Source organism: Panthera onca, chromosome D2 (assembly GCF_046562875.1).
Source record: "Panthera onca isolate mPanOnc1 chromosome D2, mPanOnc1 haplotype 2, whole genome shotgun sequence".
NCBI lineage: Eukaryota > Metazoa > Chordata > Mammalia > Carnivora > Felidae > Panthera > Panthera onca.
This window is the reverse complement of record NC_138349.1, coordinates 81,532,073-81,553,631: the sequence shown is the minus strand read 5'-3', so window position 1 is coordinate 81,553,631 and position 21,559 is coordinate 81,532,073. Positions and strand designations below refer to the sequence as shown.

The window sequence follows — 21,559 nt, the reverse complement described above, 5'->3', positions numbered from 1 at the left end:
TCCCAGACTTCAAGCTATACTACAAAGCTGTCATCATCAAGACAGTATGGTACTGGCATAAGAACAGACACTCAGATCAATGGAACAGAATAGAGAACCTAGAAATGGACGCACAATCGTATGGCCAACTAATCTTTGACAATGCAGGAAAGAATATCCAATGGAATAAAGACAGTCTCTTCAGCAAGTGGTGCTGGGAAAACTGAACAGCGACATGCAGAAGAATGAACCTGGACCCCTTTCTTACACCATACACAAAAACAAAGTCAAAATGGATGAAAGACCTAAATCTAAGACAGGAAGCCATCAAAATCCTCAAGGAGGAAGCAGGCAAAAACCTCTTTGACCTCAGCCACAGCAACTTCTTACTCAACATGTCTCCGAAGGCAAGGGAAACAAAAGCAAAAATGAACTACTGGGACCTCATCAAAATAAAAGCTTCTGCACAGCGAAGGAAACAATCAGCAAAACTAAAAGGCAACTGACAGAATGGGAGAAGATATTTGCAAATGACAGATCAGATAAAGGGTTAGTATCCAAAATCTATAAAGAACTTATCAAACTCAACAGCCAAAAAACAAATAATCCAGTGAAGACATGGGCAAAAGACATGAATAGACACTTCTCCAAAGAAGATACCCAGATGGCCAACCGACACATGAAAAAATGCTCACATCACTCATCATCAGGGAAATACACATCAAAACCACAATGAGATACCACCTGGCACCTGTCAGAATGGCTCACATTAACAACTCAGGCAACAACAGATGTTGGCGAGGATGCGGAGAAAGAGGATCTCTTTTGCACTGCTGGTGGGAATGCAAGCTGGTGCAGCCCCTCTGGAAAACAGTATGGAGGTTCCTCAAAAAACTAAAAATAGAACGACCCTACAACCCAGCAACTGCACAACTAGGCATTTCTCCACGGGATACAGGTGTGCTGTTTCAAAGGGACGCATGCACCCCCATGTTTATAGCAGCACTATCAACAATAGCCAAAGTATGAAAAGAGCCATCGATGGATAACTGGATAAAGAAAATGTGGTGTATATATACACAATGGAGTATTACTCGGCAATCAAAATGAAATCTTGCCATTTGCAGCTACGTGGATGGAACTGGAGGGTATTATACCTAGTGAAATTAGTCAGAGAAAGAAAAATATCATAGGACTTCACTCCTATGAGGACTTTAAGAGACAAAACAGATGAACATAAGGGAAGGGAAACAAAAATAATAATAAAAACAGGGAGGGGGACAAAACAGGAGAGACTCTTAAATACGGAGAACAAACAGAGGGTTACTGGAGGGGTCGTGGGAGGGGGGATGGGTTAAATGGGTAAGGGGCACTAAGGAATTTCCTCCTGATATCACTGGTGCACTATATGCTCATTTGGATGTAAATTAAAAAAATAATAAAATTAATAAAAAATAAATAAAAATAAATAAAACCAACCAAAAAGTTAAAAAAAATTTGTTCTAGGCCCATAAAACTAAGTATTAAACATTTTGTATCAGTGAAATATGAAATAAATTATTAAATGAATTGATAAAGTTTTACTAACAAATGACTGAACCAACAACAAAAAACTTCTCTAAAAAAGCCTAAGAAGTAGCCCACTAAATTTTCTCCTACTACCACCGCCAACCCCCACACCCGTCGCCACTGCCACCAGCACCCACTGCTGCCCCCCACCCCCATCAGCACCCACCACCACCACTGGCTCAAGGCAGATTTCTTTCACACACCTGACAGCTGTGGTCAGTATCCAATCCATCCCACAGACTCATAAACTGAGCTTTCATCATGGCGGTAGCTTCATGGTCAGAACTTGAACGGTTTCGCAGAAAGGAATCTAGAAGGAAGAAGTCCTCAACCTTAGAAACTAATTTGAATTATTTACTCATCATAAAACTTCAAATCATTAACCAAAAAATCAAAAGCTAACAAATTTGTGAAAGAGTACAAGACAAAGAGTTCAACTATGCCTTTTCATACATTGGTCTGATACAACAATTTTGGCAAATAATTAAGAAATTAAAACGCAATCAACTCCCAATCTTCAATTCTTTCCTATCAATACATTAATGCCAACATATGCAAAGAAGTACAGGATCGGGTAATTAGAAGATATGGATCAAGTGGTGTCTTGGAGGAAGGTCTGTATGCTTTGGCCCTAACATCCCAGGTTATGTGCATCCTATGTATTCCTAATTGTGGGTCACACTCTTTTTCTTCACACGCTTTTCCTGGAAATAAAGAAAAATGGCATTGGAAAAATGTCAAAACACCATTCCGTGGGAAATGCAGGACAGAAAATGGTTTCGAACACACATGCTCGTAGGCATGTGCATATACGTGACACAATGTAAAGAAGCCAGCAAGAAAATACAACAGAATGCTAATCGCTTTAGTTATCTCTCAGTGACAGACTTGAGGACAATTTAAATGTTCTCTTGAACTATTTGCTGTCTTCCCAATTATCTACAAAGAACATGAAATGCTTTTAAAGAGGGGTAGGAGGAACAGTACATCCTAATTATGAAAAAAAGACAGGCATAAGTCCTAGATTTTCTAGTATAATCCTATTTCAAGTGCTTTGTCTTCTATTCCTTCAAATAACTAGCATTTTAGCACTGAAACTACAATCATACGTGTGAGTTACACAGAAATGCTTTGGTCCAAACTTAAAAAAAAATTTTTTTTTACAGGGTCTTCGGATGACAAATACACATTCTGGACTTTCTTTTGTAGTTTCAGTTTCATACAATCCGTCCCACTGTTGGACTAGGTACAAAACTAACCCATCTATTCTGGAGGTAGAAAATGTAGTCATTTTTAAATTGCTTCTTTTTAAAGATAATATGTGTCAGTACAGCTGCCAGCTAAACACCATAATTCTGCTATCAATTATTCCTAAATCACCTTCATTACTAAGAAGTTGGTTCTGGAAAAACAGCTGCTTGAAATAATATAAAAAACTTAAAATGCTGGATAAGTATAAATAACCTAACTATATTAGTAATTACATCAAATGTTAAATGTAGGGGCGCCTGGGTGGCCCAGACGGTTAAGCGTCCAACTTCAGCTCAGGTCATGATCTCACAGTTCATGGGTTCAAGCCCTGCGTCAGGCTCTGTGAGCCTGGATCCTGCTTGGGAACCTGTGTCTCCCTCTCTCTCTGCCCTGTCCCTACTTGCGCTCTGTCTCTCTCTCTCTCTCTCAAAAGTAAATAAACATAGAAGAAAAATTAAAGAAAAAATGTTAAATGTAAATGGTCTTAGAGTACCTACAAAGGTGGTTAGGAAATCAGACTGGACAGTTAGGAAACCCAAATGTGTGCTGCTTACAAGAGACACTTTAAATCTAAGAGCTCAGAATGTTGCAAAGGATGGAAAAAGACATACATGTAAATACTAACAAAAAAGTTGGGAAAAAAATATTTTTAAAGTTAATGCATACCTGACAAATGGTGCTAGAACTGAACACCCATGTGCTAAAAATCTATCTAGACAAAGACCTTATACTGTGCACAACCATTAACTGAAAATTGATTCTAGATCTAAAACACAAAACTGCAAAACGTCCAAAGATAACATAGGAGAAAATCTACGTGACCCTGGGTTTGGTGATGAGTTTTTACATACAACACCAAAAGCATAATCGATCCAAAAAAAAAATAGTTAAGTTGGGCATTATTAAAATTTAAAAATGCTCAAAAATGAACTACTGGGACCTCATCAAAATAAAAGCTTCTGCACAGCGAAGGAAACAATCAGCAAAACTAAAAGGCAACTGACAGAATGGGAGAAGATATTTGCAAATGACAGATCAGATAAAGGGTTAGTATCCAAAATCTATAAAGAACTTATCAAACTCAACAGCCAAAAAACAAATAATCCAGTGAAGACATGGGCAAAAGACATGAATAGACACTTCTCCAAAGAAGACATCCAGATGGCCAACCGACACATGAAAAAATGCTCCACATCACTCATCATCAGGGAAATACACATCAAAACCACAATGAGATACCACCTGGCACCTGTCAGAATGGCTCACATTAACAACTCAGGCAACAACAGATGTTGGCGAGGATGCGGAGAGAGAGGATCTCTTTTGCATTGTTGGTGGGAATGCAAGCTGGTGCAGCCACTCTGGAAAACAGTATGGAGGTTCCTCAAAAAACTAAAAATAGAACTACCCTACGACCCAGCAATTGCACTACTAGGTATTTATCCAAGGGATACAGGTGTGCTGTTTCGAAGGGACGCATGCACCCCCATGTTTATAGCAGCACTACTGACAATAACCAAAGTATGGAAAGGGCCCAAATGTCCATTGATGGATGAATGGATAAAGAAGATGTGGTATACACACAAACACACACACACACACACACACACACACACACACACACACACACACAAAGGAGTATTACTCAGCAATCAGAAAGAATGAAATCTTGCCATTTGCAACTACGTGGATGGAACTGGAGGGTACTATGCTAAATTAGTCAGAGAAAGACAAAAATCATATAACTTCACTCCTATGAGGACTTTAAGAGACAAAACAGATGAACATAAGGGAAGGGAAACAAAAATAATATAAAAACAGGGAGGGGGACAAAACAGAAGAGACTCAAAAATATGGAGAACAAACTAAGGGTTACTGGAGGGGTTGTGGGAGGGGGGATGGGCTAAATGGGTAAGGGGAACTAAGGAATCTACTCCTGAAATCATTGTTGCACTAGATGCTAACTAGTTTTGATGTAAACTTAAAAAAATAAAAAATAAAACAAGCTAAAAAAATGTTTTAAATGCTCAATAAAGAAAAACAAAATTAAAAATTCTTCCCTGTGGAAGACACTGGTAAGAGAAGAGATAAGCCAGGGTGCCTGGGAGGCTCAGTTGGTTGAGCATTTGACTTCTGCTCAGGTCATGATCTCATGGTTTGTGGGTTCCAGCTGTGGGTCAGGCCCTGTGGTGACAGCTCAGAGCCTGGAGCCTGCCTTGAATTCTGTGGTGCTTTCTCTATGCCCCTCCCCCACTCATGCTCTATCTCAAAAATAAACATTTAAAAAAAGAGACAGCGAGAGAGAGAGAGAGAGAGAGAGACAGACAGAGAGAGAGAGGGAAGAGAGAGAGTAAATATAAGCCACAGACTAGGACAAAAGATTTTCAAAATACTTCCCTGATAAAAAGCGTGTATCCAAAATATACAAAGAACATAAAATTAAATAATAAGAAAACAACCCAATTAAAAAATGGGCCAAAGACCTGAACACACACTTCAAAGATACATGGATGGCAAATAAACACATGAAAAGATGCTCAACGTCATATGTCGTTAGGGAACTGTAACTTTAAATGACAATGAGATACCGCTCGCTACATGCTTGCTAGGATGGCTAAATTCCAAAACACTGATAATATCAAGTGATGGACAGGATGCTGAGCAAGAGGACTGCTCATTCGTTGCCAGTGGAACTGCAAAATCACAGAGCCATCTTGAAAGTCAGTTTGGTATACAAAGCTAGAGTTTCACTGTAGGATCCAGCAAACGCGCTCCCAGGCATTTACCCAATTGAGCTGAAAATGTATGTCCACGCAAAATCTTGCACATCACTGTTGTTAGCAGCTTTATTCACAATCGCCCCAAACTGGAAGCAACCAAGATGTCCCTCAACAGATGAATGGATAAACAAACCATGGTACAACCACACGATGGGAGTATTACTCAGCCATAAAAAGAAATGAGCTACTAAGCCACAAAGACACGGAGGAGCCTTAATGCATATTGCTAAGTGAAAGAAGCCAGTCTGAAAAGGCTACATACTGTATGATTCCAATTACAATATTCTGTAAAAGGCAAGATAGTAAAAAGACTAGTGGCTGCTGGGACTTTAGGAGTTTAGGATGAACAAGTGGGGCACAGGGGGTTTTCAGGGCAGTGAAACTATTCTGTCTGATACAGTAATGGTAGATACATGACATTGTGCATTAGTCAAAGCCTGTAAACACAAAGAATGACCCTTAATATAAACTACGGACTTTAGTGATTAATAATGTAGCAATACAGGCTCATCAATGATAACAAATGTATCACACGAATGCAAAGCACTGATAATAGGAAAACTGTGTGTGTAGGGGATGTGTGTATGGAAACTTTCTACGTTCTGCTTCTGTAAACTTAAAACGGTTCTAAATAACAGAGCCCAGTTTAAAAAAAAAAAACAGCTTAACGAATATCTGAGATTGTAAGAAAGAGAGAAAAACAACCGTCAGAATTCAGGAAATATGTGGTGGGAGCATGAGGTGTCTGTGCCAACTGTGGACACGTGCACTCGTGGACACGGCAGGGAGGCAAGGACGCGTGTACCGCCTCGGCGTTCATGTCCACGCTGAAACCAAGCTGCTCAAAAGGATGTACACTCACAGAAAGTGTAGACAAGAAAAAAAATCCTGCTCACTACTACAGGGAGTTAAAGACCAAGTCTGTCTTGTCTGGGCTCTGGGGGTAAACAGGTCTCCCCTGAAAAATAAAAAACTAAGGTCACAGGGGCTCTCCCTCAGGCACGAAGACTGGATTTGTGCTGTCATTCAGTCTAGGAACATCCACACTGAGAAATTATCATAAAAATTAGCCCTGAATGATCAGACTCCACACACAGGCTCTAAGTGGAAGGTAGGAAAAGCACTCTGTTCTTAGGCAACACAGAATTCTCCTATAAAAACAAGCTGTGCTCTGTCTCAAAAATAAATAAACGTTAAAAAAAAAAAAATTAAAAAAAAAAAAAAGGGGGCGCCTGGGTGGCTCAGTCAGTTAAGCGGCCGACTTCGGCTCAGGTCACGATCTCGCACTCCGTGAGTTCGAGCCCCGCGTCGGGCTCTGTGCTGACAGCTCAGAGCCTGGAGCCTGTTTCAGATTCTGTGTCTCCCTCTCTCTCTGCCCCTCCCCTGTTCATGCTCTGTCTCTCTCTGTCTCAAAAATAAATAAACGTTAAAAAAAAAAAAAAAATTTAAAACAAGCTGTAGGCTATCTAATGTTAGAAATGAGCCAAGGAAACAAGTTAGTATGAAACACTCAACAATACAAAGGAGAAGCAGAATTTCAGACAACAGAACAATCCAAAAAAACTATATATAAAAACAGTATGCTTAAAACTGAGACATAAGAGGGGGTGGTGCCTGGGTGGCTCAGTTGGGTTAAGCATCCAACTCTTGGTTTTGGCTCAGGTCGTGACCTCACGGTTTGTGGGTTTGAGCCCCACTGACAGCACAGCCTGCTTGGGATTCTCTCTTTCCTCTCTCTCTGACCCTCCCCCACTCATGGTGTCTCTGTCTCTCCCAAGATAAATAACTTAAAAAACAAAAACAAAAACAAAAAAAACCCAAGACATAAAAGGGACTGAAATTCAAACAGAAGAGCAACTACAGTGAAAAAAGGGAAATTTAAAAAAGAACCAAATAGAACTTCTAAAGTTCAAATGTAATCAACAGAATACAAACCCAATGGCTGTGAGGTTAACATAGCCAAGCAAAGAACTGCTTTTTAAAACTTAAAGATTGATGTTTAAGTTGTATCATTATTTTATGTATCAACAAAGTTTTAAATGTTGCCAAGTAAGTTATAATACTCAAAGAAAAAACTCTGCCAATTAAATTATAACATGTTGCCCCAACTTCAGAAAGGTTAACATGTAAATAACAAAATGGTATATTTTAGAACTGATGAAATATGGGAGAACTCGATGTGGCAATGACTCAAAATTAAGTAGAGAGGGTAGATACATATATAAATATAAATATATGTATATATTTATATTTACATATAAAATGGAAGTCTCGCCACAATCAAAGATATGCAGTGGCTGAGAAATTTTCTGGAATGAAAACCACGAATCATCAGATTAAGAACCACAGTAAGTCTCAGTGGGATAATAAAAATAAATACAGACCTGGAAAAACCATAATCAAACAGGAGAACAAGATAAAAATCTAATAACACTAGAGAGAAAAGATAAAATTACTTACAAAGCAATATTTGACTATAAGCAGAATTCTTGAAAGCAACAAGAAAGACTGGAAGACAATGGACTTGTAGCTTCAAAATGCTGAAGAAAAATAATTCTGTTATCATTTAAGAGTGAAGGTAGAATTAACACATTTTCACCCAAAGACAGAATTTACTGTATTCATGATCTTTGCTGAAAGAACTCCGATAGACTTCAGTGAAGGGAATTAAATCCGGAAAAGGCAGCTTTGTAAAGAAGCAACAGTGAGCAAGCAACTGGCAGACGTGGTCTCTAAAAAATACTGCCAGTACAGAAACAACAACCACTATGGAGGCTGTAAAATAAGAGAAAATGTTAACATGTAAGTAATGAGTGGAATGATTAGTGTTCACGAGTTCTAAGGTCCCTGTGATTATTTGGGAGGAGGGCAGAAATGATTAGCCTGGACTTTTAAGGCAAGTAGGTATTCTAAATGTTTCACTAAAGAAAAAGAATATGTTACTTCTAAACCTGTAGCAGGGAAAAGGGGATAAAGTGAGAAAAGTCCACTAGATTGGTAAATAAAAAAGCACACGTAATGTGGCAGAAATAAATCTAAATACATGAGCTATCGAAATAAAGGTAGACTGACCACACCTCCTGGTTAAAGTGTCTTAGATTAAAATTTTTTTAAATCTAGCTATAAGCACTTTTATGCAAAATTCACACCAAAACTCCAAAATAGCTGTAATAAACTGATGAGACACACAAGACAGACAAGTAACCAAAGAATTATATATCTATACCATTTTTCTCTCTATAGTTCTGTATAGTCTATCACATTACATATAATAGTATAACTAATTCAAAGCTATAGTTTCAATCACCATAGCTTTATTATGACTTACCATACCAGGAGCAGAACCAAAAATACCGATGATCCATAAAATACAGAAAAAGTATACTAACATAAAAGTCATGAACAAATAGGGAAAGATAATCTATTTTATAAATTGGCTATCTATATGGAAAAGAATGAAATTAGATTCCTACTTCACAATATATATTTTGAAAAGAGGGATATTTATGGGGGTAGGGAAGAAATTTGTAAGCCAGACACAAAAAGTATAAATCATAATAAAAAGATATATACAACTAAATTTAAATTTAAATTTCTGTAAAAGAAATTATCATAAAGTGAAAAGCCAGTCTAGAAAATATTTGCGATCATAATAAATATCAACAAAGAATTACCAAGAAAATGCAAATAACCCTAAAGAAAAACTGACAATTTATAAGCAAGGAAACTCAATGACTAGTCAGCATGGTAAGAGATGCCCAAATTTACTAGCAATGCAGGGAAACACGAAACAATGATAATTCATGTTCTTTACTTTGACAAACAAACAAAAAAAAAATCAATCAATCAATGATAATATCTGAAAAAATAAATTTTAGGGGTATGCAGGGAACCTATATAACGGAGAGAGTGAAAACAGGTAAAACCACTTTTAACAACTGGTAATCCTAGTGAGGCTGAAGACAGACATGTCACACAACCTAACAGTTCAACTTCTGGGCATGTGGCCTGGACAAGCACAGGAACATGACGAAACACGTACACAGATGTCCGCCGCGTGATGTTTGTGACACGGAGAAGACAGGAAACTACTATTGAGCAGCGGAATGAACAGACTATGGTTCATTCTGGAATAAATTATACATAGCATGTAAGGATGTTGGTGATCTCTTTTGTATTACTAATTTGCCCTAATAAATGTTGAAAACTAAATCTGGTCATCTAAATACCACCCTTAAAAATGGCGTTATCAAATGCTCACACAGAAAAGTCGCATACCTATTTCATCTATAAAAATGATGGAAGGCTGTAGCTTTATGGCAAGGGAGAAGACCGCAGCAGCCAGTTTCTGAGACTCTCCGTACCACTTATCCGTCAGCGTTGAAGGCTGAAGGTTAATAAATCGACAGCCTGCTTCTTTGGCTGTAGCCTTGGCAATCAATGTTTTACCACAGCCTGGAGGCCCATACAGAAGAACTCCTGGAAATTAACATGTCATTTTATTATTTACGTTTTTATGTGATAATCAACACACTAATTCGGCCCACACTAAAATTTTCCCCAACATGTTAATAGTAGGAAAGGAAGGCGCCACTTCCTAAGTTCAGTGTCAGTGACGGCTATAAAATTACAGCATGCTTGTGCCTTCTCCCTTCACGCAAAGGTCTAGTTCAGGATCCCCTTGACATCCAAACTCACGCCACTCGATCCATGGTTGACGAAATGGTCCAATGCCCTCCACCTTCACAAGCTAACAGAGCACTACAGCCCATTAGAACAGCCCAGAGAAAACTGAGAACTTCTTCAAAACAGGCTGCAGGAGGGGCACCTGGGTGGCTCAGCCGGTTGGGTGTCCAACTTCAGCTCAGGTCACGATCTCACGGTTTATAAGTTCAAGCCTCACATCAGGCTCTGTGCTGACAGCTCAGAGCCTGGAGCTTGCTTTGGAGTCCGTGTCTCCGTCTCTCTCTCTGCCCCTCCCCCGCTTGCTCTCTGTTTCTCTTTCTCAAAAATAAACATTAAACAACAACAACAAAAACAGGCTGCAGCAAACACCGTTTTGATGTTACTGAGACTTAAGTTTTATCCAAAAGGGCACATGCCTTCTTCCAAACAGATAATGATCTCTTCTTCCAAAGGACAAAAGCTGCCAGTCACTTTTGTTTTACTCTCCAAGGAATAAAACTGAATCCTTCACCTACCGTCTCCACAGACAGTAGTCTGCCGCTTAATACAACTTAAGGTAATTCTTTTAACAGGAGATTTCTAAACTGGTCGAGGCCTTGGGCATTTTGGGAATCATCACCAACTGTTTCGCAACTAAAATTAAGTAACATTGTCTATGTTAATAGTAAAATTATGTTCCTGGCTATAGATTATCTGTAGACGGGCCTGACGAATATTATAACCTGCAGACTTAAAATATTTGCTTAATTCACAGCTTCTCTACTTTTCCCATGTCATAGCACTTAAAAAGACAATATTTACAGGTGGCATATTAGGGTAATATGAAGAGACTTTGGAGATTTCCAAAATATTATTATGCAATAAAAATAAAATATAGGGGCGCCTGGGTGGCTCAGTCGGTTATGCATCCGACTTCGGCTCAGGTCACGATCTCACAGCTCATGGGTCTGAACCCCGCATCGGGCTCTGTGCTGACAGCTCAGTTCTGGAGCCTGCTTGGAGTTCCGTGTCCTCCTCTCTCTCTGCCCCTCCCCCGCTCACGTGCGTGCACGGTCTCTCTCTCAAGAATAATAAACATTAAAAAAATACAAAAATATAAGAAAAGTAAATATTTTGTATTAAAATCCCACCCTGCCTAAATTTTCATTTTTTTCTTTTTAATGAGAAGCTTGATTCCATAAAACAAATATTTTTCACATCAATCTCTTCAAAGTAATGTTCAGGCACACAAACTTTTCCTCGGGCACGCACAGATTTTTCTAGGGGTCTTCATAATTCTTTAAGAATTAATGAAGTTTAGTCATCTTACTTTTCTGAAGCCATTTTAAAATTTAAGTCAATAAGCTTTGCCAGTACATCCCTTTGCAATTTTTAACTAAGTCCATTCAGGTGTAAAAAATGTAGTTAAGTCATTTATAATTTGAGTCCCCTATCGATACTTTGTCCTTTGGATGGCACATGTGAACACCACAGAGCAGTGGCCTGATGCCATTTAATTCACATTAAACTGAAAACATACGGGGTGACTGCAGATGCCTGAATTATTACGACATTTATTATTTTGATCATACAATTTAATATGGAATGCAGATCCACAAACTTTTATATGCATATTATTTGAATCTTAGGGTTTTCTGAGCAAACTTCTGATGCAAAAGTCCTCGTATCTTGTTGACTGTGCTGCTACCGCACACCTCACAAACCGAGGCAAGTGTCCTTAGAATGTCCTCTTTGATTCCAAGTATTCATTCATCACTTTGAGTCCTCTATTCCTGATAGTTTCGTTTTGGCACTCCTTAGCAGGATTAAGTTTTTCCTATATTTTTCTTCAGGAATTACAATTAGTGTTATTAATTAGGCAGCTTTTTTACAGTTTTGTTTGTTTACAGAGTATGAAACTCAACATGCGTTGAAAGCTTTGGGATTTCATAATCTTCCGGAGGACAGACATGGCAGGGAGGTGCACGTATGAGCAGGGAGTGTTCACTTCCCGACTCGGGTGGTAGCTATGGAGGTGTCAGCTTTCCAGTCACCCACTTGGCTGCTTTATCCCCACTTCTGCACGTTGCTTCACTAAGACTCACGTTGTCTCACCTGGCATGTTATCGAGTCTAGCAGTAACACTGTTTGAAGGGCCATCTTCTCTATATCCTTTGTGGGATGAACACTACCCTGTTCGTTCTTAGGAAGAGTGATACATGAATGGTCCCACGATGAATGCGAGGCATCCGGCTTCAGTTATTAGTTTTGCAGTCTTTTAACTAGTTTTTTTTGCTCAGTCTGGTACTTTTACAACCATTTTCAACAAAACGAAAAACTACGATTATTACCTTCATGCTTTGCAGAGACTAAAAATTCAAATCCCTCTTTAATGTGGATGTTTTAGTAAGGGCTTTACTTCGTAAGTACTACATGCAAATAAAAAATTTAGGGTGAGGAAGAAAAGAAGAATTGGGACAAAAGATCTAAATTTGAAATAATCCTGATTAGTGACAAGTATATTACCTTATTAGTAACCAACTTTTTTCTTTTTTGAACTAGTTTATTGACTTTCAAGCTTTAATAAAAAAAAATTGTCCAAATGGTGGAAAAGTAAGTATCTGTAAAAACTGAGTCTATTTAAATACAAAGTACTCAAGGAGGTGGAGGGAGGGATGGAGGCCTTTATGGCCCCAGAAAAATCACTTCTCAAAATATATTTTTCCTAAGTTACCTACATTTTCAAGAACATCACAACATGGAACATGATAAAATTCACAAACATAAAATTTATGTGCTAAAATAATGATTACCGAAGCTAGAGTTTAGCGAGAACTGTTTGTATTCATAGGAATTTTAAATGTAAATTTCTAAACGTTTGGAAGAAAACACGGTTATTTTTTTAATGCAACCATGAACATTTTATGGCATGTCCTTGTGACCACTTGGTGGCATGACAGCTGCCAACTTTCTACCTTCACGTGATTGGCTGATCTCGTGTGCTACTATGGAAGACATTCTCAAATCATCCTCGCGTAGTCTGTAAGGCAGTGCGGACTTTTAGCCCCGACAGCAATGAACTGTCCAGGGATAACATAAAATTGGCAATAAAACAACGACTCTAACCTATGTAACCTATTTCCAGTTCAAAAATGGAACAAACTACGGTATACAACCGATTTTACGTTCTGCTTCTGTCTGCTAACATCCAATTTATGTTGAGGGTCAAAAAGTAAATCAATGGCTTTTCAAATTTTGTTCCTGATAAAAAACTTTCCAAAAATGCAAGGCTGAAAAGGCTCAAACAGTATAACTTTAGATTACATAATCAAGAGCTAGTCAGGTAACTTAAAAATTTTGAAATACACACAGAAACCACTTCTAGTTTTGGACAATGCTCTCAAAGAAGCACCAGATATACACGTAACTTTGAGGTATCCCATTGTAATTTGGTGTCTGCTGTGTTAATTGACTGGGGCTTTAAACCAAGTGCGACTGGTACAGCGACCCAATTACCCGGGCTAGGCGTCGCTGACGAGGGCTGGAGCTTTCCCGAACAGCACAGAAAACGCATCTTACTTTTCTCCCATCCAACTACTAACTGGGCCCCATCCTGCATCTGACTTTTCTAGATTCACAAATTAAGAAACTAGGAGATGACAACTCACACAAGGTCTTTCTTGTTCAAACTACCAACCAGCCGGAAGAGGGTAAAGAACTAAATAAGCCAACTTGTACTTTACTCTTTGATCTTGGCTCAGATAAATCATCTGCAATTTTCTTCTGGGGAAAAAATTTTTAAAAACACAATAAACTAAATGCTTTTTGTTAGGGGGGAAAAAAGGAAGTATTGTTGTTTCAGAAAATAAAACGAAATACCTAATGAACAGTTTTGCTGTTTTAGTTAATGAAAAGAACACGTCATCATCACCCTCTATTTACCAGGAGTAAAAATTACCTACTTCGTGAAAGTGTACAGGTATCGGCTTCAATTACTTTTGAAATATAAATTGATGCATTTTGATATAACTGCAAAATTAATAAGATGACAAGCAACCATAACTTACACACAGCACTATGTTGATATTTCTAAAGATCTTTTTTTTTTAATGTGTCTAATAATTTGGTTTCAGCCTCGAAGAGCAATGGAAAAGTAAACCTGTCTAGTGTGAGGAATACACGAAAGAGCAGTTTCCACTCTTTCCGCTGCTGTAGCGTCTGTATGGGAAAGCCACGGTAACACACGTGTATTTATCTCACTGCCAACGGTCACCAAAGCTCCATCTGAATCACCTTCCATAACACTTAGACGTGATTCATATTTGAGTGGACAACAATAAAAGCATTACACGTAAGGAAGGAGTTGTAAGCGTTTCCAATTCTTGAGTTCTGAGGTTTTTAAAATCATCGCTAACTAGGAATAAGGAAGTTTCCCTTAAAAATAAGTAGCATTTAGGGGCGCCTGGGCGGCTTGGTCGGTTAAGCATCCAACTTCGGCTCAGGTCGTGATCTCACGGTCTGTGAGTTCAAGCCCCGCGTCGGGCTCTGTGCTGACAGCTCAGAGCCTGGAGCCTGTTTCGGATTCCGCGTCTCCCTCTCTCTCTGCCCCTCCCCTGTTCATGCTCTGTCTCTCTCTGTCTCAAAAATAAAAACGTTAAAAAAAAAAAAAATTAAAAAAAAAAAAAAAAAGTAGCATTTAATTTCTAGTTCACCTGTACTCCAGTACTTCTTCTAAAAAACCACTGCAATCCAAAAATAATGAAGATTACTAGGAGAAAAAAACAATATCGCTAAATTATGAGACAACAAAAAGTGTTCTTACTTTGAAAACAAAAGAACCCATACCATGACTTCAGATTTTTTAATTTCAATTTTCCCAATTTTTATTTACTTGGAAGTAATAAAAATGAGTTTGCAATAAAGGGATTATTTTGACATGTAATCACAGGGAAAAAGTTTTACCTAAATTTGGGAAGCTGAAGAATGAGCAATTATTTTAAAACTACTATTTATAAAACAGCTCACTGGATCTCAGTATTCTCTTCAACATCCGACCTCAGCGATACCAGTTCTATAATGGCAGAAAGTTTCAATGTTTCCTACATTTTTAATACTTTAGCAAATGTAAACTTTTACCATACCCTTCGGAGGCTGCAGAAGCCTGGAATTTTCAAACAAATGCTTCTTTTTGATGGGTAAGATGACTGTGTCTTTCAGATCCGTAATGACATCATCTAGACCTGCTATATCACTCCAAGTAACCTGATAAAAGGTAAGGTCAACATGAATTTCACAACTTACATATATTCAATGAAGTTAAAAGGAAAAAAAAAAAAACAAAATGGCAAACCTTAATCTGATAATTATATGTAAATGATAAAAGATTAATATATAATACTAGTAAAGACTTTTTACAGCAATACTGAAATTATTTAATTACCATGAAATTACAAAAAGGAATTAATCATCAACTACCTACTATTAAAAGCACTAGGCCCAGGACTCAAAACTCTACAGGGATCTAATAAGCTGAATTCACTCCGTGTAAGAGGAAGGAATACTCTGCCAAGAAGCTGGAGAACCAGCTCAGACAGAGAACTCAGCGCTAGCTGATGGGGAAAAGCTTACCAGCAGTGTCCCTGATTCATATAGGGTGCTGTCAAACACAACAGGTAGACATTTTGGAAATAGGTTCATGCAACACTGGACTTCTGAATTTTATTAATCAAAAATAAAACTTTCAAAACAGAACTTTCATCTTTGTAAACAGGGGATATATACTGTCAAAATAAGCACAGCTTGTGTATTTTAAAACCTTCTGACTCAACTTCAAAAATGGGGACGGAGGGCGCCTGGGTGGCTCAGTCGGTTAAGCATCTGACTTTGGCTCAGGTCATGATCTCATGGTTCATGGGTTCGAGCCCCACATCGGGCGCTATGCTGACAGCTCAGAGTCTGGAGCCTACTTTGGATTCTATGTCTCCCTCTCTCCCTGCCCCTCCCCTGCTTGTGCTCTGTTTCTCAAAAATAAATAAATGTAAAAAAAAAAAAAAAAAATTTTTTTTTTTTTAAATGGGGACGGGGTGAAGGGGGGAGAGGAGAAAAAAACAAACTGAAAAAACCTAGGGGGAAAAAAAAATCAATCTTGCTCTAACCTGGCAGAGTAAAGAGGCTGAAGGTGGGGTGAGTCAGAAGCCATATTTACAAGAAATTTACTTTCACTACAACTTAAAAAAAAAAAAAAAGGGTGAAAAACCACAGCCAAACCTGAAAAAAAAAAAAAAAAAAAATAGCACCTACTTTCACTATAACAAAAAAGAGAGTCTGTTAGTACAGCCTTACTCAGAAATGAACACAGAGACAAAAAGTCCCACTGTAAATTTATAAATTAAATTGAAATGGAGGATTAACTCTGGGGACATGTATCTATCTCTGTGCACACAGATACTAACAGACATTGAAGACTTTTATTTCCTAGATTTGGAGATAGGAATACCATACTTATTCTATTCTATTTATTTATATCTGTCGTACAAGACCTATTTATACCTGCTGTTATCAAATATTCACATAGGATTTTAGAGTTTATATATTACATTAATCTGATCCTCCAATAATCCTTTTGAAGTAGGTACAGCAGGTATCACACCATCCCTGGATTACACGAGGGGACTGACACTCAAAGAGGAAACAATTTGCCAAGGCCATGAATGGAAAAAATTAGAATTCAGAATCTTGTGTTGCCTACCGTATCTTAATATGAACATCTACATTTAAACTCCAAATCAAATATCCACATAACTTAAAGCAGTACGTTTTATATGCCACAAAGGTGAATATATAGAAGAACAAGTTTATCTAAACAAGTGTGTGCCAAAAAAGGTTAACACGGCAGGCCTCAGGCTGTTGTCCTTAGAAAGGCCTACCTGCGAGGCTGGCCTTCGGCTGCAGTATGGGGGCTTAAATTTCGGGAGAATTCCTTCATTCCCTAATAAGAACACCTCGCTGTGCAAACAAAATGGTTTACGGGGGACATGTGTTTCTCCTCTGAACGTCTAGAATTTTGGTAGATGTTGGGATGTGGGGTCTACATGACCAGTCCCAATTAAAATCCTGGGAGTCTCTACTGAGCTTCCCTGGTGGACACGGCACTTCACACTTGTCCTCACAACCTGCTGCTGAAGGAATTAAGTGAAGCCCGCATGACTTCACTGGGAGAAAGCTCTTGGAAGCCTGTGCTTGATTTCTTCCAGACTTCACTCCAGGCCCCTTTTCTTGCTCATTTTGCCTCGTATCCTTTTGCTGTACTCAGTCACATCCGTGAGCACAAAACTATGCCAGATCCTGTGACTCCTCTTAGAGGATCATCAAATATGTTCGTCTTCAGGACCCGACACAAAATGCCAGACCCAAACGATCTTAAATAAGATTAAAGATACGTACGTGCATGTTAAGAGGGTCTACGAGATGAGCTGCAATACTCATTTCATATTCTGAAAGCTTCACATTTTTCACACCAATCTGTTTCATTAATTTTTCTGCCTAGAACAAAAAAACAAGCAACTTCCTTTAGTCTGGTATTTGGGTCCTGGCACTTCAAAAGAGATTATCTGTGAAGTCTAAAGAGCCATGAACAGACATGCAAGAATTTTCCAGGGAAATTCTAGGCCCCTTGACCTCCTCTTTCCCCAATGTAAGCTTGTAGGTAAAGACAAAAGGTGAGTGTCTAACTGCACAGAAACCAGGGCAATTTAAACCAGCTCCTAGGAAATGAGAAAATTAGGGCACATGATTGAGATACACATAGGGCCTTGTACTGCTCCAATGAGATTCTAGGGTCCAACTTGATGTCCTTTCAAGTAAGACCATCATGACAGGTGCAGGTGAAACCTCCAGATGAGAGCAGAGCAGTTAAACATTTAAAAAATGGACAACTGGAGTTTCTTTTCTTAAATCAAGTTTCTGAAAACAGATGCTTAACTTCCTTCAAATTACCCAGTTATCGACACCAGGTGCCCACGGCAATCAAACTCCAAATTGTTCGAAGATGCTGTCCTTTTTGGTTAAAGCCAATTCTTGGGACTAGGCAACCAGAGATAATAATTCCTAAATTCTAAATGATGGGGCGCCTGGGTGGCTCAGTGGGTTAAATGTCCGACTTGTGGTATCAGCTCAGGTAGTGATGCTGTGGTTGTGGGATTGAGCCCTAAATTAGGCTCCGTGCTCAGCTCGGAGCCTGCTTGGGATTCTCTTTCTCTGTCTCTGTCTCTCTCTCTCTCTCTCTCAGCTCCTCCCCTGTGAGCACTCGCATTCTCTCTCTCTCTCAAAAATAAACACTTAAAAAAATAAATAAATTGTAAGTATATTTGCATATATATTTTTAGAGCTGGACAAGACTAACCTGAAACCTACGAGCTCTAGCAATACAACAAAGATTTCAACTAAAATTAAAATCAATAATAATCACAAACATTTACTGAATGGGCCAAACCATATGCCAAAATACTGTAAATGGATTAGCTCACTGAATCCCCCGAGCGAGCCTATGGGGTAGGTACAATTTCTCCCCACCACAGAAAAGGAAATTAAAGTTTAGCTCAGATGAAATAATCTGCCTCAGGTTCAAGTCAGCAAATGGAAGAGACGACAGACACATGCAGGCAGCCCCACTCCAGAGCCCACCCTCTAACCACCTCCCAATGACCCTACTTTCCCCAATTATAACAGGGGTTTGTGAGCACTGAGGAGTCTTAAAAAGACTGCAGAAAACACATTCAAATTTCAATTAAATGAACATATTTAAAAGTGCTCTGATAAATACCTGTTTTTGTTCCATTTTCCTAAAATGCTTTAAAAATATATTGTATACTTTGTTTATTTTTAAGTAGGCTGCAGTCCAACTTGGGTCCTGAATTCACCACCCTGAGATCAAGAGTCACATGCTCCACCAAGTGAACCAGCCAGGCGCCCCTAAAATACTTTTGATTTTGTAAGATCTTGCTTTGGTCAGGGGGTATGGCTGCTCTAGAAGGAAATGCATCTCACACAGCACTATAGTTACAGACTGCTCAGAGCATAGGATAAATGTGGATAAAGTAGGATAAATCATATCCTAGTAATGTAGCATTTTTAAAATAAATAACCACATCGTTTTCCTATTTAGCTCCCCCAACCCCCCCACCCCCGCCGGTAAAATTACCAAATCAATGGAGAAAACAGCCTTTTCCAGGTTTTTTAATCTCTTTCTTGTAAATATCTTCTCTTTCGCTGATTTTAAATCTTTTGTGTCAGGTATGAAAGGTATCCTATTTTAGCCTCTGTAATAACATCAATTATTCTTTTCCATTATGCTTCTATAAATGTGAAGCCATCCCACATGTGTTCTTTTTAGGCTATGCTGTAAAACAAAAGTTTCCACCAGGGGTGACTCTGCCCCCCAGGGGACATCTGGCAAGGTCTGGGAATACTTCTGGCTGTCACGACCTTGCGGGGAGGGTGCTCTTGGTATGTAGTCAGCAGAGACAGGAATGCTGCTTAACATTCTGAAAGACACAGTACAGCCTGCCCCTCCCCAATTATCTGGCCCCAAATGTCAACAGTGCCGAGTTGAGGCATCCTGCTCTTTCGCCATTAGCTAGCTGCTCTTAAAATTTTACTCTAGGTCACAAATGCTTCTTGCTTTAAACAAACTTTATTTACGTTTGGGATTTCCTAAGTAAAAATGATCAACTATGTTGTTTATGTTATAGAAATAGAAAATGCCGTGGTCAAATTTACCTAAAATCTTTCCCCCCATATAAGCAGTCCCATTTAACAATGTCTTCAGGTTGCATTAACAACACTGACAGAAAACAAAATTAATGTTTATGGGGCAAAACTCATTTTCATTTCCTTACCATCAGCCCGTACAACCATCCTGAGAGGTAGCTATTACTATGCTCGTTTTTCAGATGAGGAACTCAAGAGTCAGAGAAATCAGAAGAATTGCCAAGATTATGAGCTAGGAGTTGGCATTACCAGAGTTCAAACCCTGATCTGTCTAATTCCAAAGCTGTTCTACTGAAACACTAATATTCCTCATCTGCGAGACCAGAACGTGGTTAACAAATAAATAAAGTACCCCTAAACACATCAAACTGTCTTCCAGAAGAAGTTATCCAACTGTTTCTAGTTTTGACAACTTTAAGTGAGCCCGTTTCTAAAATGTTTTACCAAGAAAAACAAAATGATTGTACTCTAAAAATGGCTTATGTTCATGAACTGCTTTATCGCTTACAGCTCAATGACAATCGTATTTTCTAGTTACCAACTTTTGCTTGGTTTTTAAGTGAATCTCTCCAAGTAGTTGTCACTCTGTGGAGGTGAGGGGTTGTGGTAGGGTGTGTGGTAGGTGAGGGGTTGAAGGGAGTCAGAGGTAGGAGGGAAACTTACGTATTATTGTATAGTCATCTTTTTAACTGTTTCATAGTATTTTTATCCTTTCATGCTATTTCATTTTTTTCCTCCATGTAAACTATTAAGAAGATTAAGATTAACAAGATTAAGAAGTGGAGTAGGAAATAGTGAACTATTTTTGCCTAGAATGGGAAAGGAGGAAATGGAGAGAAGGAGTAGCAGAAAAGAAACCTTTCATTAGTTTCTGAAAGATTTGTAAAATTGGTTGTTCTTTTGGGAGATTAATTTTAGAAAATTAGAGATAGCATTAACAAGGGTGAAAAACCAGAGGTAGGTTAACTGATTAAACTTAGGTCTGTTTATTAAAGTCACAGCTAAAGTACTCTGATTTAAGTGTGGACAGAGGAAGTCACTGACAGACAGAAAGCTCACAACACTACATTTCCACGGGAAACGGCAAAGAGTCTGAATAATTATATTTTAGATGTAATCTCTTATACACTTGTATTAAAATTCTTGAAAGCACCCTTTTCTAGACTAACATGGAGACAAGTCGTCTCCCCTCTCACGGTCAGTCTCTGGACGTCCTAAGAAGAGTGGGCTTCCTACCCTCCACCGCACCTGCGTGTGAACAACACTGCGGACCCCCGCCCCGAGTATCCCTCTCTCGGGAGCTCTTTCCTCAGCATTTCCACCTTGGCCAGTCAGGCAACACCAACTGTTTACTCCTGACTTCCTATCTCAATGTACTGGCTGCTCTTACAAATACCTGGCAGTTGAGGGGCACTTGGGTGGCTCAGTGGATTAAGGATCCAACTCTTCGTTTCTGCTCAGGTCATGATCTTGCAGTTCATGGGTTCGAGCGTCAAGTCCAGTTCTGTGCGGACAAACGGGGAACCTGCTTGGGATTCTCTGTCTCT

At 38.8% G+C, this 21,559-nt stretch overlaps 1 protein-coding gene across 6 annotated transcripts in view; it reads right to left on the bottom strand.

Annotated features, from left to right (window-relative positions):
* Positions 1 to 21,559, bottom strand: part of ATAD1 (ATPase family AAA domain containing 1) — a 74,144-nt gene that overhangs the window by 19,049 nt on the left and 33,536 nt on the right. For 4 of the 6 annotated variants that reach the window (XM_078434131.2, XM_078434132.2, XM_078434130.2 and 1 more), the window contains 4 exons: positions 17,688 to 17,786; positions 15,386 to 15,506; positions 9,858 to 10,058; positions 1,752 to 1,858 (listed from right to left, as the gene is read on the bottom strand). In XM_078434131.2, the coding sequence (XP_078290257.1) occupies positions 1,752 to 1,858; positions 9,858 to 10,058; positions 15,386 to 15,506; positions 17,688 to 17,786 (528 nt within the window). Of the gene's footprint in view, positions 1 to 1,751; positions 1,859 to 9,857; positions 10,059 to 15,385; positions 15,507 to 17,687; positions 17,787 to 19,443; positions 19,562 to 21,559 lie in introns of those variants that run through there. The other 2 variants (XM_078434135.2, XM_078434133.2) reach the window with 2 other exon arrangements.